The sequence below is a fragment of the Equus caballus genome, chromosome 9 (genome assembly GCF_041296265.1).
Source record: "Equus caballus isolate H_3958 breed thoroughbred chromosome 9, TB-T2T, whole genome shotgun sequence".
NCBI classification, from domain to species: Eukaryota; Metazoa; Chordata; class Mammalia; order Perissodactyla; family Equidae; genus Equus; species Equus caballus.
The window spans coordinates 35982197-36001499 of record NC_091692.1 but is presented as its reverse complement, the minus strand read 5'-3'; the positions used below and the strand labels follow the sequence as shown (position 1 = coordinate 36001499).

At 41.8% G+C, this 19303-nt stretch overlaps 2 protein-coding genes across 5 annotated transcripts in view; one reads left to right on the top strand and one right to left on the bottom strand.

Moving 5' to 3' along the window:
- Positions 1–318, bottom strand: part of PRKDC (protein kinase, DNA-activated, catalytic subunit) — a 202058-nt gene extending 201740 nt beyond the window's left edge. The window contains exon 1 of one of the 4 annotated variants that reach the window (XR_011421174.1): positions 103–317. Coding sequence is in view for 1 of the 4 variants with exons in the window: in NM_001163858.2 (NP_001157330.1) it covers positions 103–256 (154 nt within the window). In the remaining 3 variants the exon portion in view is untranslated. 4 annotated transcript variants of the gene reach the window in all.
- MCM4 (minichromosome maintenance complex component 4) lies at positions 305–17210 on the top strand. Its single transcript, XM_005613179.4, has 17 exons — positions 305–1074; positions 1185–1268; positions 1709–1873; positions 2223–2386; positions 2482–2583; positions 2840–2935; positions 3015–3110; positions 4437–4575; positions 5807–6027; positions 8265–8385; positions 10532–10791; positions 11268–11633; positions 12425–12552; positions 13382–13589; positions 14617–14845; positions 15531–15664; positions 16574–17210. The coding sequence occupies exons 2-17, from the start codon at positions 1199–1201 to the stop codon at positions 16664–16666; spliced, it is 2592 nt and encodes an 863-aa protein (XP_005613236.1). The 5' UTR covers positions 305–1074; positions 1185–1198; the 3' UTR covers positions 16667–17210.
- The last annotated feature ends 2093 nt before the right edge of the window (positions 17211–19303 follow it).

Here is a 19303-nt window from a genome sequence, read left to right as displayed (position 1 = left end):
CAAACTACTGTTTCCTATCCCCAGGGCGGGAGGAACGCCGGGCCTTCTCCGGCACACGTGTGGAACCCAGAAGCGCGCGCGGCCGGCGGGGACCGTACGCACCCAGCACAGCGGGGCCGGTGCTCAGCATGCACTCCTGCCCCAGGCCCCGGATCAGATGGTAACCGGCCATCGCGGCGCTGCAGCGGTCCGCGGCGGACAAGGACTCCTGCAGCTGCATCAAAAAGCTCTGTAGGCCAGAGCCGGAGTGCGCCATGGCGCCCACCCACACACAGAGCCAGGCGTCCGCACACCCAAGCCAGACCCGGAAACACCTCTGCTCCAAAGGCGGGGCTAGCGATACGGGGGCGGGATTTCCGGGGCGGGGGAGGCAGGACCTTCCACGAGACCCTAGCGGGAGGGTGTTCCCTGTAGGAACAGCTGCTTAGACGAGAATTAAGATGTTGGCAGGTTTATGAATGTGTTGCGCCCGATACACTTAGCATGCATGCATCGAAACTTTGGGAGAAGCAGGAATCCAACAGTTTGACCTCCGGAAATAGACGGGGAGCATAGTTGGTGAATTGGAGTTGACTAAATACCAGAGGCAGAAAAAGACAAGCGAGGGTCTTGGGCAAGATCTACAAGTTTGTCCCTTGATAAAGAGTAAAAAATGCATTTGGAATGTTTCTAGAAATGAAAATGTTTAGGGATAAATAAGGATATTCCCCTTGGCCAACGCTTCAGTGAGGATCAACACCCCCGTGAACATGGTCTAGTTGGACTCCCCAGATTTCCCGCGAAACCGCGGTCCAGCAGGGGGTCAGACCACCTGACTGGAGGGGGATCCCGAGCGAGGACTGCCTCTGCCATTCGCCGGGCGCCCGAGCAGGCTGTTCAGCACGCCCCTGTCGGTGCGCAGTGGCGCCTCCTGGAGGCGGAGCCAGGCGAGAGCACTGCTATGATTGGCGGGGCGCCGCCGAGGGCGGTGACGTCGGGCTGCCCGCGGGAAACCTTGGCCCGGCTGGTGCATTCCGGGAGCGCGAACCCCCCTAGTGCCCCTCGGATCTCCGCGCGGAGGCACCGCTGTCCCGGGTAATCGCGCCGGCGGGGTGGGCTCGGCCTCGAGCCTGGCAGGGGGTGCTATTCTCGAGGCGGGGGCAGTCGGGCGGGCGTGCCGCGAGCCTGTCCTCCTTGTCGCGCAGGTACCCCGAGCAGCATGTCGTCCCCGGCGTCGACCCCGAGCCGGCGCGGTAGCCGGCGCGGGCGGGCCACTCCAGCGCAGATGCGTAAGTCCCCTCGCCAGTCAGCCCCAAATCCTGCTCTTCTCCCCCCACCCCCAGCTTCCGCATGTCTCTAGCCTTTTCCCGCCACTGCTGAGAGACCGTGGTCGTGCGCCAGGCCCTGCGGGTGTCCGGCCTGGGCGGTGCCTCCAAGTCCCGGAAGGAGGAGGAAGAGGAGATGTGTGGCTGCGAGCCTGCGCTCGCGCTCTGCCAGCTCTAGTGTGCACAGACCTTCCTTGGGAGGCGGCAGCGCCGGATGCTCACGTCCACCCTTGCCAGGCTGTTCCTAAGTTTTGACTGGTTAAACACGTCAGTGCCCATGTGCCCCCGTTCTGTTTGGTTTGTATTTGTTCAGTAATGAATCAAACTGTCCCAAGAGACAGACAAATCTAGGAAGACCCAACATAAGCATTGATGGCTGTCTTTTCTGTTTTGTATGTCGCAAGCTCGAAGTGAGGATTCCAGGTCATCTCCGTCTCAGAGACGTCGAGGCGAGGATTCCACCTCTACAGGAGAACTGCAGCCGATGCCCACCTCCCCTGGAGCAGACCTGCAGAGCCCTGCAGCGCCGGACACACTGTTTTCCAGCCCTCCTCAGATGCATTCTTCAAGTGTGTTTCTGAACATCTACGTTATATGTGGTTAATATACCCACAATGCTTCAGCTCGTTAGATTTGCTGGTTTGCTAAGGGTTAGCTAAAGTGACTCTGTGCATGAGCTAGTATGTTCACCAAAAGAGTGCAGAGATAGTACATGTTAGAGCTTAGTGAGCAAAAAAAGAAACTTTTGGTGGCTTTTTATAGAACGTTTAATAGTCCCCAGAATCTTCACCACAGGTACAATAAACTTTCAGTTTGCTATTGGTGTAGATGACTTAGATCAACAGATAACATACTGTAGGTTTAGGTTTTATATGCTACCAGAATTTGATTATAAATTTCAAAATTTTGTTTTTATAGCTATTCCTCTTGATTTTGATGTTAGTTCACCACTGACATATGGCACTCCCAGCTCTCGGGTAGAGGGAACCCCCAGAAGTGGTGTTAGGGGCACACCTGTGAGGCAGAGGCCTGACCTGGGGTCTGCTCGGAAGGGCCTGCAGGTGGATTTGCAGTCCGATGGGGTGAGTACACAGTACAGTCTTCTCATAGCATCATGTCAGGAACATAAAATGAGTCATTCCCCATTAACGTGGTTTTGTCATATTTTTCTGTGTAGCCAGCAACAGAAGATATAGTGGCAAGTGAGCAGTCTCTAGGCCAAAAACTTGTGATTTGGGGAACAGATGTAAATGTGGCAACGTGCAAAGAAAATTTTCAGGTGAGCTATATGTGTTAAAATTCATATTCTTAGGGCTCTGAAGATCCTGGGAAAAAGTATTTATAACCTATATGTATGTAGCCATAATACTTAGGGATAGGTTTCTAGGTGTCTTAGAGTTATGGATGTTTTTCTAGTTTTTAAGAAGAAAAAAACACTATGTCTCCAAATAGTGACATACTCAAAATTTTTGGTATTTTGAATAGTTATTTATTCCTAAATGCATTATGCTTAATGTTTTTCTCTCCACATCAAGAGATTTCTTCAGCGTTTTATTGACCCTCTGGCTAAAGAAGAAGAAAGTGTTGGCATAGATATTACTGAACCTCTGTACATGCAACGACTTGGGGAGGTAATCAAACATTCATATGCATTCAGATTATACATGGTAAAACAAAATTAGAGTATGACTTGTTTGTTTTATCTTACAGATTAATGTTATTGGGGAGCCATTTTTAAATGTTAATTGTGAACACATAAAATCATTTGACAAAAATCTGTACAGACAGCTCATCTGTTACCCACAGGTAAGAATTTAGCTTTAACCATGATGGATTATGGTAAACATCTAGAACATCAGGAGAGTTTCTAAAGAGCAAAATTTCCTTGGTGGTGATGGAATATGCCTCCACAGCACAGGAACTTCTTTGGAAAACCATGTTTCATCTCCTTGAAGATGAACATTTTTTCACACTAACATTTCTGAAATTGGGGTGTGTATTACTGTGAATGGCATGTCATAGTTTAATTGGCAATGTTTCTTAATAGTATACAAAGTACTGATGAGTCTTACAATTGATAACTTCTTGAGTTTGGTGAATTGAATTATCTTAAGTGGAAATATTTTATAAATGTATTGAAGAGTTCTGCCATCTCTAACAATATATTAACTGTATTGTAGCCTTTTTCTTCTAGGCTTAAGGGCAGGTGTTATTAATGACGTATCAGCTATATTGATTCTAGCTATAGGCTTTGAAGGCAAGCAGACTTGGTTTTAAATCTTGATTTTGCTGCTTAATAGCTGTGTAATTTTGGTCAAGTTCCTTAGCCCCCAAGGCTGTTTCCTCATCTGCAAAATGGGGAACAAATGTTAACAAATTTGAATAAGATAATTATGCTTTTTGTTTTCCTTTTGCTGTGGAAGATTCACCCTGAGCTAACATATGCACCAGTCTTCCTCTATTTTGTATGTGGGTTGCTGCCACAGCATGACTGCCGATGGGTGGTATAGGTCCACGCCCAGGAACCAAACCCTGGGCCACCAAAGCAGAGCACGTGAAATTTAACCACTAGGCCACAGGGCCGGTCCCAGATAATTATGATTTAATTTATTTTGGTATCATTTTATTGTGGAGAAAATGTAAGACATGAAGGTGTGAGCTCAAGATCCTTTCTGTTACTAATTAAAAGCCTAAAATATGCCAGTAATCGCAAAGGCACTTACATATATAATCACATTTAACCAATGAGAACATACAGCGGTAAGATAGTTCACTCTGCCCAGGGTTTGTAAATGCGTGTGTGTGATTATATACGGTAAATGATTTTGGAATATGCTATGTGTTTTTGCTTTTGTACTTTGGTACCTGAGCTAACATCTGTTGCCAATCTTCTTCTCCCCAAAGCCCCTCAGTACATAGTTGTATATTCTAGTTGTAGGTCCGTCTGGTTGTGCTATGTGGGAAACTACCTCACCATGGCCTGATGAGCAGTGCCACGTCCATGCCCAGGATCTGAACCAGCAAACTTAACCACTAGGCCATGGAGCCAGCCCCAGAAATGCTTTATTTCTTATATGTAACCCTAAGATAGAAATACAAACACAGCTTGCATCCTTGTATTAATTTTTACAGGAGGTTATTCCAACTTTTGACATGGCTGTCAACGAGATCTTCTTTGATCATTACCCTGACTCAATTTTAGAACATCAGATTCAAGTAAGACCATTCAACGCACTGAAGACTAAGAATATGAGAAACCTGAACCCAGAAGGTGATATTTTTAATAGCAGAAAAATACTTTACATGGAAATAAACAAAACGTTATTTCATCAAGGAGCTTTAAAAGCATTGGTGGTCATAGTGGTGATGATGGATTATAAGTCGACAAAATAATAGCAGATTCATTTACTCTATATGCTTATGAACCCAGCATACCTTTTTTAACCTAAGTGAAATTGCGTAAAGGATGTTGGAACTATTGAAAACTATCTTAAGTTGAACTTACCCAAATATAATAATTTTACCATAATTTTATTAGGTAGGCATTTTCTCAGAATCACTGTAGGAAATAAATACAAAATATGATTCCTGCTCTGGAGCATAAGAAAGAAATCTAGTTTGGAAAGTAAATAAAAGAAAAGGTGGAATAATAGAAGAATAGTGCAGGAGATGTCTCAGCTGAGGGAGAGAAGAGAGCCCTGGCTAAGTGAGAAGAGTCCGTGTGGAAGGGAAATTTGGATTACAGTAAGGGTTTAGAAAGCAGACGTGAAGGAATTCACGCTAAACAGAGGAAAGATGAGATATGGGCAGAAGTGAAACAGCAATCTGTGGACAATAAGTAATGGCTGAAACAGGGTGTTTGGGAGGGAATATTTTTGCATGGGGGTTGGAAAGTCTAGGCCCTGAAGAGCTTTGAATTCTAACTTAATCTAGGTTTTATTCTGAAGTCAATAGGGAGCCATTGATACTTTCTGAGGAGAAAGATTTTGCTGCTCTTGAGAAGTATGTCTAGTGTGCAAGGTATGTCAAAGTTCAGTTAGGAGACTTCAGCAGTAGCTCAAATATGGAGCAGCAGTGTCCTGAGCTGGACAGTGGTCGTAAGAGTGAGACACAGGACAAACGTGATGTTTGCCATATACAAAGATTGAGGTGTAAAAGCTATTGAGAATTGATAGAAAAGTGGAGCCAAACAGGAGGCAGATGAGAAGGGAAGTGGTAGGTGCCTATTGGACAGGAGGCCCTGAGGAAGAAAGGGTCAGAGGTGCATGGAGGTTGAGAAGAAGACAGACTGGACACAGGAATGACATCCTAGGCCAGACCTGAGGGTTCCCAATGAGATGTTCATGACCCACCTGTGGCCCCAGTAATCCCCAGGTTCCTCTGCACTGCTGGGTAAGATTTTCCTGGGCTTAATGGCAGGAGGTCAGCCCGGGAAGTGACTACATCTGGCTGGGCTGTGGGCAGTGGCTAATGGACAAGCCGACCTCTCTCTCCCCTTGCAGACATCGACCAACTTATTGCCATCAGTGGCATGGTAATCAGGACATCCCAGCTGATTCCAGAGATGCAGGAGGCCTTCTTTCAGTGCCAGGTGTGCGCCCACACAGTGCGGGTGGAGATGGACCGTGGCCGCATTGCTGAGCCCTGTGTGTGCGAGCGCTGCCACACCACCCACAGCATGGCGCTAATCCACAATCGCTCTGTGTTCTCTGACAAGCAGATGGTACGTGGCCTCCTGGGGACGCTGGGCAGCTTCCCTATGGCATGTTTTGCCTTTGTTCTGCCTCTCTGGAGCCTCAGAAAGCCAAATTTAACTTGTCCACTCTTGAGGTCCTAAAACCTTGCTTCCTGAATGGCATCCAACTACTCCATTCCTTCTCTGACAGTATAGATTTTGTCAAAGAATTGCAGGCTGATACTTGGAGTACTCTGAGTCTTCAGCTTTGGGATGTCAGTATCCTTGTTTTGTTGCTGTAAGTACCAGGTCATTATTTGTAGTCTACATTGTCATGGCCTATAATATTTTGTAACAAGAGAAGGAATGCATTCTTCTACAATAAACATCTTAAGTTTAATGTCATTTGTAAGTTAACAGATCAAATTAGCCTACTATGACTTACTAAATCAAATTTAACATGAGATGCTTCGTTGGGAAATATTTAAAATCATATAAATTTAGTATGTCAGAAAGAGTATATAAAACATTTGAGATTAGTAAAAATTATTTGGCTAAGTTCTGTCCTTTTGCAACTGTTCTATTGGTAATGAATGGGTTGAGAAATTTTTTCAAAGGTTTTCTCACAAATTTTATTATGTAGGAAGTTTTGCCTTGTATCTCTTTAACCATGAAAATTTTAAGCTGAACTTATTAAAATGCTGTAGAATAAGTGAAGAAAGGCAGAAATTTATTTACTATGATGTAGTGTTATAAAAGTATGCACAAGGACTTAATTTTTTTTATTTTCTGACAATGTTTAAGCAGGTTTTTTAATGTTAAGTAGACAAAATGTGTTCTAAATACTACAAAAGGTAATTCTCTTACTGGGTGTCAATTAAAAAAAATACTACCACATGTGAAGAAAGAGTTCAAGTTTATTGTTAATCAAAGAATTGAAAAGTAACTTAAGGTATAAGTTTTCATGTAACATTGGTGTAAATTATTGGAGTAAGTGTACCTCAGTGCACGCCAGCATGGTGCTGAGAACTGGAGATACAAAGGTGGAGCCCTGTTCCCAAGGACCTTGTAGTGTAGTATTCTTAGAATGTTTCAAAGACTCCCAAACTGACTTGGAATAAAACCTAGTGTCTTAGAGTAGCCTCCAAGCCTACATGGCTTGGCATCACCCACAACACACCTTTGTACCTACGGAACTTGCTGACGTTGTCTCCACCATTCCCTTTTTTCTTGGCTCCTCAGTCAAGCACAAGCCTGCCTCAGGACCTTTGTACTTGCTCTTCTTTCCATTGAGAACACATGGCTTCTTCCCTAATATCCTTAGACCTCTGCCCAGAGGTCACGTGATTTGAGAAAGGCCTTCACTAACCTTGTTTTGCAAAATGTGTCTCCTCCATCCCCACCGTCTGTGCTCCTTACCCTGTTTTTTCTTCTGTCCATTGCATTTGTAACTGTCCGATCTGTTATGTGCTTACTTGTGTGTTCATGTATTGTTTGTCCCCACTCCACTGGGTGAGGGGCAAGACTTCATTGACTGCAGAATCTGCAACAGAACAATGTCTGGCATGTAGCAGATGCTCAGCAGATACTTGTTAGATGAGTTGATATAATTAGGTAACAGGTAAGTATTTGTGAAGTGCACAGTGACTAGAAGAGATGCACAGAACTGCTTAACCATGAACCTTAAAAGTGGCTACTCAACTGAAGAAATCTGCTAGAAATAGCTTCTAAAGAAAATCTTTAGAAATGTACACAAACATTTATGCAAAGAGGTATCCACTAAAACCTTAAAATGGCACAGAAACAGAGTCACCTAAATCGCCGCCCCCTCTCCCACAGAGAGGAGTGCTTAAATAAACAATATCCTCACAAAATGTGTGTTTGTTTTACATTAAACAAACTTTAATATGTGTGTACTTTTTTCCCCCCTGAGGAAGATTAGCCCTGAGCTAACATCTATGCCAGTCTTCCTCTACTTTGTATGTGAGTTGCCACCACACCATGGCTGATGAGTGGTGTAGATCCACGCCCAGGATCCAAACCCGCAAACCCAGGCCACTGAAGCAGAGCACACTGAACTTAACCGCAGCACCACTGGGCTGGCCCCCTAACTGTGCTTTTTTAAAAACTTAACTATGCAGAGTAAAACAAAGAATGATGTTTTGAAAAGAAGATGCCAGGCATCAAAAATAGTTACCTCTAAGTTGTACAAAGACTCACATGTTTTGTCTCCATTATGCTTTCTTTGTTTCCTGAGTTTTCTGTTTTCACTGCTCTTCTTTCAGATCAAACTTCAAGAGTCTCCTGAAGATATGCCTGCAGGGCAGACGCCTCACACTGTCATCCTCTTTGCTCACAATGACCTTGTTGACAAGGTTCAACCTGGGGACAGAGTGAATGTTACAGGTAAGAATGTAGGTTGTACTAACAAGATGAGAAGTCTGTTTTCCTTCCATGACACTTTTTAGTCACTCTTCTGACTTGGTCATGAATTCACTGGTCTGGGGCTTGGTCCTGCCTCCATCTGTCATTCAGGTCTTCACAAGATGAGTTGTGTGCTTTAACCTAGCAGGATGGGACCTTTCAATGCCTTGTCTTTGCTGTCACTTGCTTCTTGCCATCTCAGGTGTCCCAGAGCCGTGTGTTTATCTGTCTTGTTAGTATTGGTGTCTTGAAAAAACAGCTCCAGACAGGGCTGGTTTTGGTAAGATCTGAGCTATGCCATCAGCTCCAGGAAGCATCACTCTCCAACTCTACACTTTTAAGTAATTTTCTACTTATTTCCCAAATGCACAGCCAAGGTTTAAAATTTATTTATTACAGAGAAGAATGGGTCAGAGTCCCTTATTTCCATGTTAGGAGTTGTATTAGGGTATTTTTAGAGCCGAGGACACTGAGATTCAGAAAAGTGTACGTCACTGTAGCTAAGATTCTGCTTTAAATTGTGGTGCCAGGACTCCATTCCTCTTCCTGCCAAAGAAGTGCTCTTTCTGCTGCACCACATGAATATGCCAGTCTGCCTTTCGATGCTTCAGAGCAGCGTGGCCACCTGGTCGCTCAAGGCGGGTGTCTTTGTGTTTCTGTTTGTGGCAGGCATAGTTCATTATTGAGGGCAGTCTGGGAATTGAGTCCAGGAGGTGGCTGAAGCTCCTGAGGCAGTCTATCTGTTCTGCTCAGGGAGTCAGGACTCTCATCCTGTGTCTACCCCAGGATGAAGTCCAGCAGTTGTCACTAGCAATCTTAAGTTGTAAAAGTAAGTGTAGTAGTTAAAAATTTGAAAGAATGTATCATCTCTAGTGAAGAGATGTGCATTCCCAGTTCTGCCACCTTACTGTTCTGAAACCCTGGATAAAGTATCTAATCCACTATTTTCGTTTCCTCAACTGCAAAGTGGAATTAATGGGATGGTACATGTGAAAGTATTTGGGGGGGGAGCTATTGTGGAAAACACCTTCAGATGTAAAATAAGTATTATCAGTGCTGTTCTGTGAAGATGAAGCATTGCAGGCACCAGTAAAGATAACTAAGCCACTCTAATCATGGTAAACATGATCATCCATCCCTGATCTTCTTAGCATGTGGAATAGTGTGTGTTCTAAGAATGTTATATATAAACTGGTTTTTATGTTTTAGAAAAGAATTACATTGACCTGTTAAATAAACAAAAGGACAGGTGACCTGTGGTGGCATGCTGTGAAAGCTTTGAGAGAGAGATCGGATATTTTCTCCTCAGAAAGCAACATGAAACTGAATTGTCCTGGAGTTCAGGGGTTCTCATTGGAAATTCAAAAAAGATAACCATCAGACTTATTAGTTTTGGAACTTTTTCTTCTTGGAGAATGAATGAGTTGGTATGATTGAAGGGTTGATTGTTCATCTACTTCTTTTAATGTTCTTAAATTAAATTCTTTAGAAAGGGGGTGAGGCACAACCAACCATTCACCTAGAAACACCTCCTGTTATTAACAAAGTATAGTCATTTTTTCTTCACCATATTTTCCCCTTTGACTCATTAGACTATCTTACTGTCTGTAAAATAATTTGTGAGCAATTTTAAAAGATTTGAGTTTTTAGGATTTCCTTTCTTTCAGGTTTTTGGTATAGGATTTTAGTATTCCAGTGAAATAATTACTGAGCAGATTTTGTACACTTAGCTTAAGGGAATTGAAAATACTATTTCAAAATATGGGTCGTCAAACACAGCCAGGAGCCAGGCATTGTGCTGGAAGCAAAGTAGTTTATGTGCAGTGTGGAAATGCTCATATAGGTGTCCAGGCTTGCAGAGCTAACAAGTGGTCACAGATGGACACATTTTTAGGTTTGCCATTTTCAGAAACCTGTGTTCTTTCCAACTTGCCCTGCCCGCTTCAGCATCGAGGTTTGCAATACATGCCTTGAGTCCCAGGCTCTGGGAGGGCCAAGAAGGCAGTGTGCCTGGAAGCTCCCCTCCTCCATTGCCAGCCCTCAGCTCTCCTCAGTGCTACCTGTTGTCTGCACTGGTTTACTGAGCCCGTTACTGGTAGGTAAAAGCATGTCTCACGGTTGTCCTCAGGCATCTATCGAGCTGTTCCTATTCGAGTCAATCCAAGAGTGAGTAATGTGAAGTCTGTCTACAAAACCCACATTGATGTCATTCATTATCGGAAAACTGATGCAAAACGTCTGCATGGGCTTGATGAAGAAGCAGAACAGAAACTTTTTTCAGAGAAGCGTGTGGAATTGCTTAAGGAACTTTCCAAAAAACCAGACATTTATGAGAGGCTTGCTTCAGCCTTGGCTCCAAGCATTTATGAACATGAAGATATAAAGAAGGTAATGCTGGAATTTTAACTTGTGGTTGGGATTTATAGTTCTTTGGGATTAAATAGTATAAACATTGATTCAATCCCCCAACCCCCCCGACCCCCAAAGGATAGGAGCTGAGCTGTTGCCTGTCTGGCAAAGCATGGTACCTACGACCTGACTTGGTTAGTTCTTGAGAAGAATTAAAGCATCATTGTCTATTTCTTCATCTCTAAACCAAACTTACATGTCTCTAAATGTAAGAAAAGCCACAGAGGGTCAGAATAGGGATTTACATGGCCATCACTCTGGCATCATGGTGTGTGCTTATGTGTAAATTGGTTAGTGATAACTTAAAGCATTGTCACATACATTTTTTATACCTTCCTTTAATTTCTTAATTGTAATTCTTCATCCATGGGGTTGAAAAACACCTCTAATGTTTAAACTTTATCGCAGTTACTACTCTCTAGTGAATGAAAGTTTAGGCATGTTTGTTTGTTTAGGGAATCTTGCTTCAGCTCTTCGGAGGAACAAGGAAAGATTTTAGTCACACAGGAAGGGGCAAATTTCGCGCTGAGATCAACATCCTGCTGTGCGGTGACCCTGGGACCAGTAAGTCCCAGCTGCTGCAGTACGTGTACAACCTGGTCCCCAGGGGCCAGTACACATCCGGGAAGGGCTCCAGTGCAGTCGGCCTCACTGCGTATGTCATGAAAGACCCTGAGACGAGGCAGCTTGTCCTGCAGACTGGTGCCCTTGTCCTCAGTGACAATGGCATCTGCTGTATTGATGAGTTTGACAAGATGAATGAAAGTACAAGATCAGTATTGCATGAAGTCATGGAACAGCAGACTCTTTCCATTGCAAAGGTGAGTCACATTCTCCATTTGTAAACACAGACTTGTTCAAAATGTGTGGACACTTGAAATAAAGCATCTATGGAACTGTATAGTATAACCTTGGTTCTAACTTTGCAAAACTGGTAAATACTTTTCCTATTAAATTTCAGCTAAATCTCTGAGTATTTTTTACAGGATCCTCTTTCATCATTTTTGCTCTACTAACCCACTGACGTATGATTTTTGTAGAACTTGAGTTTGCCTAAATCTCATGCAAGGGGTTTAGTTTCTGAGAAAGACGCAGTTATTTATAGCATACATTTATCTAAAACTGGGTCCTTGGGCCAGCCTGGTGGCACAGCAGTTAAGTTCGCATGCTCCACTTTAGTGGCCTGGGGTTCACCAATTCAGATCCCAGGTACAGACCTACGCACCACTTATCAAGCCATGCTGTGGCAGGTGTCCCACCTATAAAGTAGAAGAAGATGAGCACAGATGTTAGCTTAGGGCCACTGTTCCTATGCAAAAAAAAAAAGGCTTGGCAGCAGATGTTAGCTCAGGGCTAATCTTCCTCAAAAAAAAAATAATAAAGTGAAATAAAATGAATTTTAAAAAACTTTTTTAAAAATTAAAACTTGTTCCTTGGCATGAATCTGGAGATAGGGTGTTCTCCCAAGTGGAACCACTGAATCACCTTTGCAAGGTGATGTGGCTCTTGGTGGCAGTGGAGACATGGCAGATGGCATGCCAGGGTAAGATGACTCACAGAGTTTCTGCCAGTGTCAAGGTAAGGTTCCTAATGGCACTGTTTTCCCTGATAGGCTGGGATTATTTGTCAGCTCAATGCACGCACCTCTATTCTGGCAGCAGCAAATCCTATCGAGTCTCAATGGAATCCAAAAAAAACTACCATTGAAAATATCCAGCTTCCTCACACGTTACTATCAAGGTATGGAAACATTTTATAAAACAGGTGTTCTTACTTTGCTCATGTGTAGAACTTTCAGAGTGAGTTTAAGAAAAGGAAATAATAATATTCAACAGCTGCTGATTTCATAAAGTGTTCACTCTAATGGAAAAGTTTTTAAATTTGATTGTTCAAAGGTTTTCATGACAAGAACTGTGTATCTCTCCACTCAACTGTGGGTAGCACCTTAACATTTATTCATCTTTTCAAGCAATTAGGACATTTCACCTTGTCATCCTTTTCAGAAGCCTGTCGCTCACTACTCTTATCTCAGTCTTAAGGCCACTACAGAGGATCAACACAGTGCAAAGAACAGCTTCACACTGTAGATAAGGTTCTGAAAAATTAAATTTGTTAAAGCAGAGTCATATAACCCTCACTTTTTCTCAACCCACTACTCCAAATATTGATGGATTTTAAATTTTAATTACTTGACTTTTTTTTTACCAAATAGTTCTTTTTGCCCAAAACAGCTGAATGTATTTTTATTCAAATCTTCCAGTCTTCAAAATTATTATAACATTTTCCTCCGGGGAATCTTACTTTGACTCACCTGTTTGGTGGCCGGCTGTTTCCTGGACAGACACAAGGGCTAGGAGAGCAGGCACCTGCTGAGGACAGAGCAGGGTGAACTGGATTGATCTGAGGCTCTTTAGGCAGCCTGGACAGAAGATAGTTCCTCTCCCTCAGCAGCCCTCACTAAACGCACGTTCACTGTACATGCCTAGGTGACTTCAGGACAATTTTTAAATTAGGTTTATAGGTTTGTTGGTGTCCCAACTAGGAAAACTATGTTTTCACATTTTCTCAGGTTCGATTTGATATTCCTCATGCTGGACCCTCAGGACGAAGCCTACGACAGACGTCTGGCTCACCACCTTGTTGCTCTGTACTACCAGAGCCAGGAGCAAGTGGAAGAGGTGTTCATGGACATGGCAGTGCTGAAGGACTATATTGCTTATGCTCACAGCACAGTCATGCCTCGCCTGAGCCAGGAAGCCAGTCAGGCTCTTATCGAGGTAACTCATGTTTAAAGCCTAAAAAAATATTTTGCTGAGCCTGTGGCCAAAAGCATTAGTGTAGCTAGCTGGTTATTGCCTTTAAAATATTAATTATTCTGTCAAGAATAATATGCTGTTTTCCTCCTGTGTTGCAAAGTTGACTTTTCCAAATGTAAAAAGCAGAAAAAGGTTAATTTATGTACGTTATACACACTGTTTTTATATTTAAACACTTGTAAGCGCAGTGAATTTAAGATCAGAATACCTAAGTTGAAATATAGGTGATGCTACGTAGTTTGTACTTTGTAACTCTGGACAAGTCATCCAATTTCTCTGAACTTCCATTTGCTTGTTTCTAAAAAATAAGATGAATAAGTAATTTATGAAATTTATGAAAAGGACACTTTTCAGTATCCTTTTACATGGGCAGCAGTGCACAGTGCTATATATTAGGTTATTCAAATGTTGTGATATTAGGAAGGTTCCTCGTGCTCTGATGGGCTTTACATCCTTACTAAGCCCCTGAAAATGTTCAAATGAAAGTTACAAGTGATGTGTAATTTTCCATTTGTATCAAATTCTTGAGAGTTGTTCAAAAAGAAATAAAATTATGTCATCTAGGTAAGTTTAATATAGCTTACCTTTGTAACGTTATCCTAGTGAACCTTTGCTGCATGCCTTGTTAAATGAATCCTCAGCAGAAGTGTAAACCAGAATCGGTGCCTGAGCATCTCTTTCAGACGGACAGCCCAACCTTCCTTTTACCCAGCACACTGTGTCCTCTGAGTGCCAGGCCTCACACGTTCTTCTCTGCCCATTCTCATTCTCTGTTCTTCAAAGCCACATCACATAGCACCTTCCTGATGAGCTTCAAGGTCCAAGGTTAGATCTGACTTTTAATTCCCCTCCAGACCTGCACATGGCAGCCAGGCAGGAGTCCACTTTATGTAATGGAATCCTAACTGTTCAATTCAAAGTTCAGCCACAAAACTAAGGTTATTGTTACTGAGGAGTTTTGATTTTTTTTCCTATGTGTGTACACTAGGCTTATGTAGACATGAGGAAGATTGGTAGTAGCCGAGGAATGGTTTCCGCATACCCTCGGCAGCTGGAATCGTTAATTCGTTTAGCAGAAGCCCACGCAAAAGTACGGTTTTCAAACAAAGTCGAAGCAATTGATGTCGAAGAAGCCAAACGCCTCCATCGGGAGGCTCTAAAGCAGTCTGCAACTGATCCCCGGACTGGAATTGTGGACATATCTATTCTTACTACAGGTTTGTTATTTGCATTGAACATAAAAGCACATGAAATTTAATATATGTGATTGATATTTCACATTTAAGCTAACAATTAAATCATTTGAAGCAGATTTAGATTGTTGCCCCTTTGAGAATCTAATAAAAGTTGTGAGAAAAATATACACTAACTTCTCCTGAGGAAAATAAACACTACTGCACACAGTGTTATATGTAATTTCAAAGGAATTCTGTCTCCTCTTCTGCTGTCTCAGCACTCGTGTTAGCCCATTTTAAAGAAGTAATTCATTTCTTTTTATTTTTCTTTTTAAAGATTGGCACTTGAGTTAACAACTGTTGCCAATGTTTTTTTTTTTCCCTGCTTTTTCTCCCCAAATCCCCCTGGTACATAGTTGTATATTTCAGTTGTAGGTCCTTCTAGTTGTGGCATGTGGGCCGCCGCCTCAACATAGCCTGATGAGCGGTGCCATGTCTGTGCCCGGGATCCCAACCAGCGAAACCCCCGGCTGCCAAAGCAGATCACGTGAACTTAACCACTTGGCCACGGTGCCAGCCCCAAAACTCATGATTTTGAATGTATTTTGGCATTCAGCCACTGTCCCCTAATCTTTTTTGGGAACACTGCTAAAGAAATATTTATGGAAACTTGAAATATTTCACTTCCTTATAGCAGAAATATTTTCATTAATTTCTTTTAAATCAGGAATGAGTGCCACCACTCGTAAACGGAAAGAAGAGTTAGCTGAAGCACTGAAAAAACTTATTTTATCCAAAGGCAAAATACCAGCTCTAAAATACCAGCAGCTTTTTGAAGATATTCGGGGACAGTCTGACATAGTAAGTGTTTATATGTATTTTTTGTTTGACTTTTTCTTTTTTTTTTCTTTTTTTCCCTTAATCCTGCTTTCAAGTTTTTTTCTTATTTTTCCTTCGTTTGTTGTTTAATAATATTTAAGTAATAAATATAGGTAAAGATAAAGAAGAAATGAAAGATCACTCATAAATCCATCATCAAGAAGTAATCATGATTAAAATTTCATTGTATTCCTTTCATGGTTTTTCTATGTGTATATGTACATGTGGACTTTTCTTTGAAAAATAAACATAGTCAATTATAGTTGCACTGTTTTGTAACTTGCTGTTTCTTTTTAATTAACAATATACTATTAACATCATCTTTGGTGGTAAACAGACTTCATAACATTGGTCATAATTGTTGGGTAACATTTTATTATAGCATGCATATTCCATCATTTACTTAACCACTTGTTGGACATGTAGGATGTTTGCAGTTTTTTGTTATTGTAAATAGTGTTATAATCACACATCTTAATTTAGCAGCTATCAAATTGATTATATAAATTTGTTTGGGGGATGAAATACTCAGGTGCCCTTTTGTGACTAAGTAAAGTTGAGTTGTTCGGTGGAAAGAACTCTGCAGGCCAAATCCAGCCCTTCACCTACTTCATAACGCCCCTTCACTTAGATATCATCTATGGCTACTCTGGCACCGGGGGGCAAAGCTGAGTAGTTGCAACAGACCATACAGGTGCCAAGTCTGTGATATTTGCCATCTGGCTCTTCACAGGATATGTTTGCCACTCCTGAGTTAGAGCATAAGAAATGTATACAACCACCAGAAAGGAAAAGACTATGGTGGTTTTTTAACATTGAAGTCATTGTATCTTTTAAGAGGTAAGGGAGTACTTGTTGTATAAAGTATTTGTTTCCTCCTCTTCCCCAAAGGCGATTACCAAAGATATGTTTGAAGAAGCACTGCGTGCCTTGGCTGACGATGACTTCTTGACAGTAACTGGAAAAACCGTTCGCTTGCTCTGAAGCTCTTGTGAGCAGTGCTGTGGGTATGCAGGCCAATCAGCTGCCACCATGGAAATAGAGTCTTAAAGTCATTATTTGACTCCATAAAAATTTTCTAACCTAGGTTCAATTTTCGTAGTAAAGTGTGTAATTTTCATTTTTTTTAACGTTTTAAGTAAAAGTACCTTGCCAATTTACAAACATACAGTAGAGATTATTTTCTTGAAGTGCCATTCTGTATATGCAGATAGCAGGATGTGGGTCTTTTTTGAAGATGGCAGTCTAGGTCGTGGTTTTTGTGCTAGACTTTCTAATGACAATCACCCTTATGCTTGAGGTTTTTGTAATATGAGATAGGACTTAGCCAGGGCATATCATTCCATGTGAAGTAATGAAGGACCAGACCCTTTGTCCCTGTTTCAACTCTCAAGTGTAATTCCTTCTAGAGGCTTATTCTCATGGTTTGTATAAGATGAAAAATGGGTGGTTGAAATGATTAGGCTAACTTCTACTCCTTTATCCTAATATGTAAAACTTTTTCCTAAATAAATGATAGAATAAGTAATACTTGGTTATCTGGCATTATTCTTCATTAAGAAAAAAGCTTTAATGAACACTACATTCATAGACATTTATGATGGTAAGTATAAATCATAAAAAAAAATTGTAATGGATTTCATTTTATTCAAAAATTACTTCAATCCTAGCAGTCATTATTCTTGAAAAACATCCATAGGCTGAAATCTTATATGGAAACACTATTGTAGTAAGTCTCTGAAACATTTAAGTCACTGTTTTAGTTTTTATAACTCAGAATCAACATTCATTAATAAAGAATCTGTAGAAAATGATATATCTAATTGAATTTTTAAATAGCATTAAGATGTTATGAAATGGGGGCCATCCCCATGGCTGAGTGGTTGAGCTTGCTCACTCTGCTTCGGTCGCCCAGGGTTTCACTGCTTCGGATGCTGGGCACAGACCTAGCACCACTCATCAAGCCGTGCTGAGGCAGTGTCCCACATAGCACAACTAGAAGGACCTACAACTAGAATATACAACTATGTAGTGGGGGGCTTTGGGGAGATGAATATAAATTTAAAAAATAAAAAACAAAAAGATTGGCAACAGATGTTAGCACAGGTGCCAATCTTTATAAAAGAAAAAGAAAGTATGAAATATTTAGACCAAACTCTTTGATTTCATGAATCATCATTCTTATCTCAGCTTTCCTTGGCAGGTTTGGGGAACGCTTCCTATTTTGCAGGAGGCACTGGTTAGGTTTGGGCATTGACAAATAGAAATGGCAAGCAATAGGATATATTGGAGTATACGAGGAAGCCATTTGGTGTAAACCTAATTCGGCCTGACCTTGTTTTTCCAAAAGGGCCTGACCGTGGCCGTTGAGCATGCATTGTATATCTGCTTTAGACATTCCCTATGGCAAGAACAAACGCCCTTGAGATAAAGGTGCAACTTCCCTCCCCCTCCCAATGTTGGCATTTCCTTAAAGATTAAGCATCTTTCCTTAGGCTAGGAACTGATTGCTGCACTCACCTGTGACCACCCAGTTCAAGATAACCGACTTGCTTCCTGCTGTGCCCGTGGACATAGCAGACCCACTACCTGCTGTGTCCATCAAACACTGTGCCTTGTGACTATTGTAAGAGGGACATTTCAATCATATGTGAAACATCCTCTTTGAGGGTATATAACCACCCTGTACACCCCCGCTTCTTTGGAGTGCTCCGTTCCTTTGTGGAAGGACTCTCCCAGGCCATGGTCCTCACATTCTAGCTCAGAATAAACTCACCCAAATTTTCATTTATAGATTGGTTATGAATTATTTTTGTCAACAGCATCATCAAAAGATGCAAGCCCAACTGCCCACCAAGAGGCTTTACCAGTGAGGTTTTCTCAATGAACTCACTGTGTAGGAATTCTTTTATATGTAATCCTCAGCCACTCTGTAGAATCAAGACTTTTCTTTTTACAGATGAAGGAAGCAAGAGATGAAGCTGGAATTAAAAGAGTTGACTCTTCTGAATTTAGAACTTAACTTTATATCACTCTCAGGATGTAACTCAGGTTTTTAACTCTTTTCACTGCTTTTGGACATGCTGCTTACACTTCCAAAAATCACCCAGAGGAGGTTCCCTGGTGCCTGTCATGTGGTGCATACTTTGTGAATGTTCCGTTGAGGAAATAAGTCTGAATGTGTTGAACTGTGTTCTCACAACTACGTGTTTTTCAGACTAGAAGTAAGTGCTATTCACAGCTCTCAAGTTACTCAAAGATAACTGACTCCTTGGCTGTATTTGAGCTTTCCCTGACAACGTATGAATAGCACTCATTATCATGGAAATCACACATTATGAAGGTTTTGTGAGGCAAAGTTACCTGATAGTAATTGGAAAATGTCCTATGGCCACAGTGAGAGAGCTGTCCTGACTTTTCCCCTAAATTGCTTAGTCAATAAGGTCACAAAAAGAGTGCTTTCTTGTACAATTATAAGCTTAAAAAAAGAGTATTGCTACGACTAGGCAGCTGGAAGTCAAGGTGTCATAAAGTTCTAGGGTTGATTCCTTTACACAGTTCTGTAGAGCTGTAGAATTGATACAGGAAATAAAGACAGGCTCTTTCTCACATTAAATTCTT

Bases quoted from the DNA above. Each gene is read 5' to 3' on its own strand.
- MCM4 (XM_005613179.4), top strand. From the start codon at position 1,199: ATGTCGTCCCCGGCGTCGACCCCGAGCCGGCGCGGTAGCCGGCGCGGG. The intron at 2,936-3,014 runs GTAATCAAACAT...TTTATCTTACAG, and splicing joins ACATGCAACGACTTGGGGAG to ATTAATGTTATTGGGGAGCC. The intron at 11,634-12,424 runs GTGAGTCACATT...TTTCCCTGATAG, and splicing joins AGACTCTTTCCATTGCAAAG to GCTGGGATTATTTGTCAGCT.